Below are 9,654 nucleotides of genomic sequence, written 5' to 3'. Positions count from 1 at the left end.
ATAGTGGAACAAAGGAAATTTTTTTGCTTTTATGCACAATTTGGTTTTAAATTAAAATAGAGAGGAATTAAACTCCTTTATTTAGTTATTTGAGGATACAACTATACTTCAACGTTTTTTAAATATTATGAATACAATGAATATTTAGTGGAAGTCATGAAATAAATGAAATTGAAAAAAAAAAAAAAACCATAGCAAAAATACATGGTATTGGGACTTATGTGCAAATTAAAAACTGTTGGGAGGAGCTTCAGCTTAAAATTGTGATCTATGCGTCATCTTTTGGGACAGTAATGATATTTTATGTCCTTCTATTATGGATATAATTTTTATTTATTTTTGATTAAAAAAATTAGTAGCATTCCTGTGCGATGTTCTTTTGTAATACTTATTAAACCAAATGTAAAAGCATATTATGATTATTGTAATATATTACTTCATAATATCTGTATTTATCTCATTTTTAATATTACTTCATAATATTACATGTTTCATCTTATATTAGAGTCAATTTAGCTTTCAATAATTGAAATTAGATAGATGTTTAAATCTGAATGTGTTAACATTTGATTTAAAACTATCCCGTGCATCGCACGGATTTACGACTAGTTAGTAAAATAATTTTTAAAGTTTAGTATATTATATATATAACTAAAGCTAACTTACCCAATCTGCCAAGTCCAAACTGCCAAAATTTTCAACCGACTAGCCATTTTTGGAAGTTGATGGGTTGGCGGCAATTTCGAAAATTTCCAACCTGTTAATGGCAGATTGGTTAAAATTTTTCCCCTAACTTGTCCAATCTAATACATGCATAGTCCTACCGTAGAGTACCACTCAAATCCTCTAGAAGTAAGAAGATCCTCAAAGAGGATAGAGATGTTTGAAACTTCATGCTGAGATTAAGAGCTTAGATTTTGGAGGAAATGTTTAAATATTTCAAAGAATCAAAGTGGAAACTAATTTTTTAAGGTGGATACATCTTATTCCATTTTTAATCAATTTTTTGAACCAACCTTTCAATGATGATTCAGTTTCCTTAACAAACCAAAAACATAATCATTCGGCTATATATATTATTAACAAGCTAGGAATATTCTCCACAATATAAAAAAATAAAATTATATCATCCATTTCAATTACAAATTCTGATTCTTTGCCATGTGAAAACAACATCCCCTATACAATATAAAGCACGTAGCTCAACATTCAAAATATAAAAAAGCACACACTCAATGAGGCTCTATCTTTGAAGTTGGAAAAGCCCCATTGTAGATTCAGCATTGGGGTTCAAACCAGCTATCTGCATTATGTTCTCAATCTCTTTGACCACATCACTCATTGCAGGTCTGTTAGCTCCTGATTCTTCAACACAACTCATTGCCAGGTCCACGAACTTCTCTAATCCTTTCAGTGATGTTTGCAAACCAATGGCGGGGTCAAGAATTTCATGAAGGTTGTATAATACTTTTGTTTTATCCATTGCCATCTGCACCACTCTGACAATGTATTTCCCCCGTTCAATTGGCATTCTTGCAGTTACCAGCTCCAACATTACCACTCCATAGCTATATACATCACTCTTTTCAGTCAACTGTTGGGTCATGTAATACTTAGGATCCAAGTAGCCCTACACCATAATAGAAAATCAACTCAGAGTGCTAGAATTTGATGCAATGCCATGTAATTCAAATGAACTCAAGGCTTGAATGCACATCCTTAGTCATAGGAAATCATGTGTGTTGTTTGTTAAGAAAAATTTAAATTCTAGACACTGATGCATATGACTATATGGTCCAACAGGTTATGGTAAGAAACTACCTATGAAGCAAGACTTGGTGACAGGACAATTTTCTGCAAACATCTTGATCCAATTCTTCCATTACCAAATGTAATTAGATTATAAGCTCCTAATGCTTATTTTCTCATTACAAATCAAATGGTAGAGAACACAAATAAATGTTTTTACTTAGTTTATAATAAACCACAGTTGTCCTCCATGTTTATTTTCCTATTCATTTTTATAGAAACACATTAATTACTACAGTAGAGGTTAAAAGGATTTTCCACGAACCATTGTGCCCTTCACTTGAGAGGTGACGTGATCCTTTTCATCATCACCCATAGGTTTAGAGAGACCAAAATCAGCAACTTTTGCATTTATGTGCTCATCAAGCAGAATGTTGGCTGATTTAATGACCCTGTGTATAATAGGAGGGTTGGCAAGTTCATGAAGATAGGCCAGTCCTCTTGCTGCACCTAGGGCTACTTTTAGTCTCCTCATCCAATCCAACTTAATTCCTGACTTCCCTGCATAAGCAACAGCTACCTCATTTAATCTTTATGAAGAATTATATTAGCTTTCTCTACAGGCTAATTTACATTGTCTGGAAAGAAGCAATCAGAAGGTGAGGGAAGCATTATAACACAATGATGATGAATCCTCTGAGGTTGACACTGGATGAACACTGCTGAAATTTAACCGATTTATTAATTGCGTCTTATTGTGTGGTTTGCTTTATTTCTTTTGCAAGTAGATACATGAAATATGGCCTCCCTACTAGTGCCTTAATGGTGAGTACAGTATAAATTCTTGTTAGAGTTAGTCTTGTTATTTCTTATATTAGCTTGCTATTATTTACATCAATGTAAGAGTATTCTTGCATTCTTGCTATATCACTACTATTAATATGTGCTAAGGTTGGGCATGTTTGATGGGTATGCTCTAGCTTGAGTGTTGGAGTTTCCTTGTTATTTCTTTATATTAGCATAGGGGTATTCTTTTAATCTTTCCATATCACTCTAATATGACCATTTTTTACAACTTAACTGCGCTAAGAAACAGAAGAGTTCCATGATATTTTTTTTAATAAAGTAGTGCACATGAAGTGTCAAACAGTACCAAAATTCATATAAAGGAGGTGAGGCATTGGATGGAAGTACCTGAGAGGCTATCCTTCAAAGTACCATTTGGAACATACTCATATACAAGCATTTGTTTACCTTGATCGAAACAAAAACCAACAAGGCTAACCGGATTCTTATGATGAACCCTTGATAGAAGTTCAATCTCATTTTTGAACTCATGCCCCCCCTGCAAAGACTCTTTATGAGCTCGTTTGATAGCAATTGGTTGACCAGTGGGAAGAGTCCCCCGATAAACCTGTAGAAATGTTGACAAATTAGACATTTGGTATTTATTTTGAGGCAGGCATAGTTCAGAAATATTGTGAAAAGATTAAGAAGCTTTTATTAACAAGAAAGAAATTAATGGGAGAACAAGGAAAATTTTGGAAAGGAAATTAAGCATTTTAAGTGCCAGAAGAACAAAACAAATTGCATGAATATAAAATATTTCTTGTTATAGAACTTGAAGAATCTTCTGATATATTCTCAAAAATTAAGCAAACTATTAATATACTGACAAGAGTAGTCATAATCAAACCTTCCCATAACCACCAGATCCAATAGAATTTTCTTCAGAGAACTTGTTGGTGTACTTCTTAAGCTCTTCAAAGGAGAAGCATCTTGCTTCTTTTAATTGAGGAATGCCACCACTGCCACCATTTGGATCCCACTGTGCTGCATTTGTATGGAATGAAAGTGATAATATACCCTTAAAATTTAATATTAACAGTTCTGAAGTGCCAAGTTTACATCATAGCTATCTTCCAAAAAGGATTCAATTGCTCAGAAGCTCTTTGTGCTCTTCTCTTTTGGCGGAAAGCATAGACCCCTGCAAGGAGTAATAATAGAAGCAGGACAGTGCCACCAACTGCTGCTCCAATTATAACGCCTATACTCAAAAGACTTTTTGGTTTCTGTAGAAACATAAAAAATGATATGAAAGAGGGAGAGAGATTGGTCATAATAATATCAAGCTAACATTGTGACAATTTGTGTTTTCAGAGATGCATCACAATAGACAAATCCAATATTGGAAGTACTATTTTCTATTTAAATGTGAATTTGAAGTTACCTGCATAGAAATCATATGGAACATGATCAGGTAGAAAATAGTAAGGTCCAAAACCTTGTGGGGGCTTAAAACTCTGATTGCTGAACACAAACCCAACCTGAGAAAGTCCTGTTCGATTGAAACGACCTTGGCCAGATGGGAAGATTTGTAGTCTTATTCTAAAGTCCTCAGAAAAGTCTTTAATTGGGTTACTCAGGGAGATTGAATTTACAGGCAGTTTTTGGGACTGAAAAGATTGCATTAGAGACGCCTCAAGTTTTGTGTAGTAAACTGAGTCCCTCAAGTCTGAGATGGAAGTTGCTCTGAAAACTAGAGTTCCACTATATGGATATGCGCATAAACAATTGGGGCTGGAAACTTGACCCGAACTGCAGGAAATAGGCTGACAGTTATTTGGTGGAGTCGAGTATGATGTGCTAGTATTTGGTTCGGAAACTGCGCAATAACTACTTTTGATGTTCTGTTTCTCGCAAATTGGGTTGCCCACAAGTCTGCAGATAATTAAGGACAATTAGCCCAATGATGTCAGGCCTTTAAAATCAGTTAAAAAGAAATATCATGGATATTTGACTTCCAATAAATGATAAAATAGTTATTTCTTCAACAATGCATTTAAAAAATAAACAACCAAAGTATCTGATTATGGCTTACATCAATTCGTTGTTGTACCCTCCAGCGATTTCTGTGTAGTTAGAAATCGAATTGTTCTGTAGATCAATGAGTTGCAATTGGGTGCTATAGGTGGTGCCAATATCTAAGGAACCATTGAGCTGGTTGTTCTTTAATAATCTGTCCCCACATGTCAGATCAGTCACATAATTTGTTTAGTTTTATGTGTGTGCATAGCTAGACAGATTTCATTGTGTTTGAACCTATGGAAATTATATGTTTGTTTCACATTGACATAAGTGCTACTTGAGATCAAGCTGCTACTCACCCAGACTGTAAATTGGGAAGGCTGAATATGGAAACAGGAACTTCTCCTTGAAGTTGCGTGTTTGCCATCTCTCTGCCAATAAAAGATTTAAAGGTTGAAATCAATACTGAAGAATTTAAACATTTTCCCTGTTTGAAAATTTCCTGAATACATTCACACACACATGCAAACCCCAGGGAGAGAGAGAGAGAAGAGCACCACCAATTTCACATGCAGAGCCATACGGCCATTCCCAAGCCAGAAGAAGGATGCTTTAGGTTGACAATGAAAACTCTTAAATATACCCTAACAAACACAAATTCTTGCACAAGAAGCATTATGGTTTGTCTTGAGAACTTAATTGACAAGACCAGATACGGGACCCACTAAGTCAAAATTACAAGGAGATGGAAGACTGGAAGTGTAAACAACACAAAAAGAATGACCAGAATATATACTATTGATGGTAAGGTATTAACAGAAATCCAACTAGATGTTTCACTTCAATAATCTATAAATTGAAAAGAATCTAGATGCTTTTGCGCAAAGAGTTGAAAGCAATTGACGGAGCCAATAGCTTTTTCTGGAAAGGTTCAGTCTCAACACTTAACTATTGAACCCAAAGAAATTTAGAAGAAACCATCAGGCAGCCATCCTTTATACAATATAAGACTAGCAAAATCATGCCCATGAGTTGTGCAGACACCAGATTGATTCTATTCATGCTATTGATTTTGTTGGACCTGATTGATCATGTTTGGTACTGATTGATGCTTTTAGAGATATTTGATTGCTATTTGATTTTAATTCCCCATTACGTAATCTCATTATGAGTTTATCTCCTTTTCATGTTTGATGTAACGTGAGAACACTATTTAGAAACAACCAAAGTTCATTATTATAGATAGTTGATCATGGATTAATGAAATTTGGTTTTGAAGGTTTTTTTCCCCCAATGCTTGGAGGTGATTCCAAGAAAGCATAGGTGTTGATTCCTAAGATCCTATCATTCTTGAATGCTTGATGTTGATTCCATGCCACTCTTGGTGGTGATTCTTGGATTCAATTTCACAGTTTTCATCAATTGGTGTTGATTCCAAGTAAACCCTAGGTGCCAAATAGTAATGGGTATTGTTTGAGAAATATGTGCAGCAGATGATATATGATATAATCAAAATCTACTAATTTGCCATAAATTAGAAATTGCTACACATGAGAACAAAGTAGGCCAAGTTGTCTTCAGTTCATCAAAAATGTGTGTGTGTATAAACACATTTTTGAAATATTTATGGTTGCTCATTCTGCTTTGTCTAATATATCAATGTTTATATTAGACCTTATGATGTCTTCTCTTACAAATTTACCATTCTTTGTTCCCCTTATATTCATATTTTGAATTGATTTGGGTTGCAATTTGAGTTAATCCATAGAGACTTTGATGGAAGTGTAGGAGAATTTTAGAAATTCTTTCTTTGACTTGTTTGAAAGATTGCTTGGTGGAATTTTAATTATGGTGAAGATTATTAGATTTTTCCTTATATTCATATTTTGAATTGATTTGGGTTGCAATTTGAGATAATTTATGGAGACTTCGATGGAGGCGTAGAAGGATTTTTCATTTAGGTGGTTTGATTAAATTCAAGCTAAAGTGGAGATGTGTCACTTTTGTTTCAATCATGCTTTAATTGCATATCTTTTGGTGCATAACAACATATTCTCCTTTGTTGACTTTGGTTTCTTCTATTGATCGAAAACTAATTCTTACATGTATTCTTTTTTACGTTCCTTATAAAATAACTAAATTTTAAAATGGAAAAAAAAGAGAACATGTGGCATATCATAATTGGTGGACAACAAAAAAAAAATGATGGAAAATTGGTAGAAAAAAAAAATGGTACAGATGATTTGTATTCTCCCTTAGTCAAATATATATATGTTGCTCTCTTACTTGATTTGTGTGGCAAGTCTAACAAGTTGGGTGATACAAAGAGGTGTGGCAAAAGCTCATAGTGAGAGACCACTTTAATGAGTGTTGTACAAGAATTCCAGAGAAGGGAAATCTTCTACTTATTTTAGGTTTAGCCTCAAATTTTGTATTCAATCCCAAACATTTTATGGAGGTAAGAAACTTTGTCTTTGAGAGAAAATAATTTTGGGTGTATTGGGGTTTGAGTTTTGTGAGAATGTGTCTACATCGTTTTGTATTCTCCAAATTTGCTAGTGAAATTTCTTGTTGTTGCCACCCGTGGACATAGGCCAAACTGAACCACGTAAATTCTTGGTGTTCTCTTTTCTTTTTTTATACTTTATATTTTTTTGGCTAAAATCTTTTTATTTTTTTATGGAAGGGTCCATGTATCTATTAATTAATAAATTTAAGTATTATTATAGCATTTAATTGAACAATTAAAACTTGTAGTATGGAAAGAAAGAAAAAAGATTAAAAAAAGCACAGAAGATTGATTCAGCACAAGGTTGTACATCAAAATTAAATGGGCAATCCATTTGTTCCAGATGCCTAATATATTTGGTATATTAGTTAATACTAATACTAATAACTTTGAGGGTCAACAAAATAACCAATGCATTCAGTGAGTCAGTTAGAGTGATATTTTTTTTTTTTTTTTTTAGGGCTAAAATGTTAATTGCATTTGAGTCAATTCTCCATAAATGAGAATTCCATCAAGCCATCACCGAATCCTCAGGTTCAATCATACATATATATGAATCTTCATGATGCTTCGAAAGCAACTAAAAGAGCATTTAGAGGTTGCTACATTTGTATCAAAATTAAAGGGGAAAATAACTTGCAAGTTATAAAATACGTACCTCGATCTACACAAAGTATAATTTTGTTTTCCAGGAATGGTTTATACGCTAAATATGTTACAAACTTCTCTAATAAAGAGACATCCATCATCCACTTTAAATCTAAACAAACCCTCATTATATTCCTTCCAGTAAAACCATAACACATATTTTCGTTTCCAAATAACCAATGAAAAAAGAATAAATACAACCAAAAAATCAGAAACCAAAAATAAAAAAGAAAACAAAAAGAGTAAATGCAGAAAAAAAAAATTCAAACCCCTTAAATATTGTGAAAAAAATGGTTTAAGAGTAATTAAAACTTTCCAGAGGTGATCTTAGAAGTAGATGATGTTGTGAGAAAATAAGTCAAGAAAAAAAATGAGAAGTACGAGAAAGTAGGTTAAGAAAATAAGAATGTAAAAAAAAATTCAAGAAATTGCGAGACAATAGCTTTAGAAAATAATTGCAAAAAATAATATTAGGGGAAGGTGTGTGTCAAGAGTGAACAAAAAAGAATTCAAAAAATGAGAACAAACTTAGGCTATAATTTTGGTTTAGATCTATATATGGTGGGAAAGATGGTTGTCTTTACTAAAGACGCTTCTTCCTTTCTGGGAGCCTTTAAATTGGTTCTAATTAGGGTTTATGCCTGACTTGATTACCCTTTTTATAATGTGAGTTACCATCCCCTTGTTGATATTGTTTAAAAAGAGTTACCATCCCCTTGTTGATATTGTTTAAAACTTGTTAATTCTATCTTGTCTTGTTAATGCTTTATATATGATTGCAAGCGTGTCTTATAAGAGATGTAGGAGTTATAGGATATACCTCGAAGGTGATAGTCTCTATCAAGTAGTTATGATTATGTGTGAGCTAAAGTGATTTTCTCATATCTCAAATCGTCATAACATGTAGACACTTATGCAATTTTGCGAGGTTTTTCACACACAACACGCAATATTCTTTGCTACTTTTGATACATGTGCAAGTACAGTGTGATTTGGCCATTACTAGGAATACATGTGTGATCACTAAACTGTCTTAACTTATTTTTGAAATTTAAAATTGGTTAGACTTGTTTAGTGTACGTGTGTGTTTGGATCTAACAAGTTTTAGAATTAATAATTTTTAAACCCAAGTTGTTAATTAGATTTATTTTGAAACAACCTTGTTAAAACAAACAAACATCAATATCATGCACAGCAAAAAATTAAATAAGAGAAGATATGATAATTTAGGAAAACCAATGAAACAAACTAGTTTCACAATAAAAAACTTGTAGGGATATCTTCCAGAAAAGCAATCCACTATAGTAAAGATAAGTTTTAGATCTAGTACAAAACTTTTGTCCCTAGACTCTACAATCCCCGTAGATGAACTTATAGCAGAAACCTTCTACTGCTTCAGAACCTCTGAACTCTTCAATATATGAATGCCACCCTTTTTGTACGGATCCCAGTACGTGACTAACACACCAACTTGGGGATGATTGTTAGCTGCAAAGGTCTTCACTCCATCAACAATGAAGATCAAGAAGCACTTGGTTACAAAACCCTAAGGCGCAAAGATGCAATAGCTTCTTTCAGAGACAATAAGGCACTTGGTCACTTTTTGCATGTGTTCTCCATGTATTCTCATGTGTGATGGCCTATAAAATAAGCCTTATATATGTCTAGGGTTGTGAGAAAATAAACCCTACACATACATGTCAGCATGGGCCGAAAATCAAATTTGGAAATCTAAATTTCATAATTCTTGATAGATATAGCTATCAAGTTATCTGTCGAGACCTTGATAGATACATTTGTCAAGATATCTGTCGGGAATCTGTCCAGCTTTAATGAACTACCCACCTTTACTTGTTTCTTGGATAGATTTGTATGGCTTCAATACTAGACATGAAGGGAAGGAGAGAGCAAGGTACTACTGCCTTTGAGAAGACATAAAG

General features: G+C 33.4%; 1 protein-coding gene across 1 annotated transcript; it reads right to left on the bottom strand.

Annotated features, from left to right (window-relative positions):
- Positions 1–1,243: 1,243 nt before the first annotated feature.
- LOC115965257 (probable leucine-rich repeat receptor-like protein kinase At5g49770) lies at positions 1,244–5,079 on the bottom strand. Its single transcript, XM_031084427.1, has 8 exons — positions 4,917–5,079; positions 4,631–4,768; positions 3,980–4,470; positions 3,658–3,796; positions 3,446–3,557; positions 2,944–3,163; positions 2,075–2,310; positions 1,244–1,630 (listed from the first exon to the last, which is right to left on the bottom strand). The coding sequence occupies exons 1-8, from the start codon at positions 4,982–4,984 to the stop codon at positions 1,244–1,246; spliced, it is 1,791 nt and encodes a 596-aa protein (XP_030940287.1). The 5' UTR covers positions 4,985–5,079.
- Positions 5,080–9,654: the final 4,575 nt, after the last annotated feature.

Source organism: Quercus lobata, chromosome 10 (assembly GCF_001633185.2).
Source record: "Quercus lobata isolate SW786 chromosome 10, ValleyOak3.0 Primary Assembly, whole genome shotgun sequence".
Classification (NCBI taxonomy): domain Eukaryota; kingdom Viridiplantae; phylum Streptophyta; class Magnoliopsida; order Fagales; family Fagaceae; genus Quercus; species Quercus lobata.
This window is presented reverse-complemented; position numbering and strand designations above follow the sequence as displayed.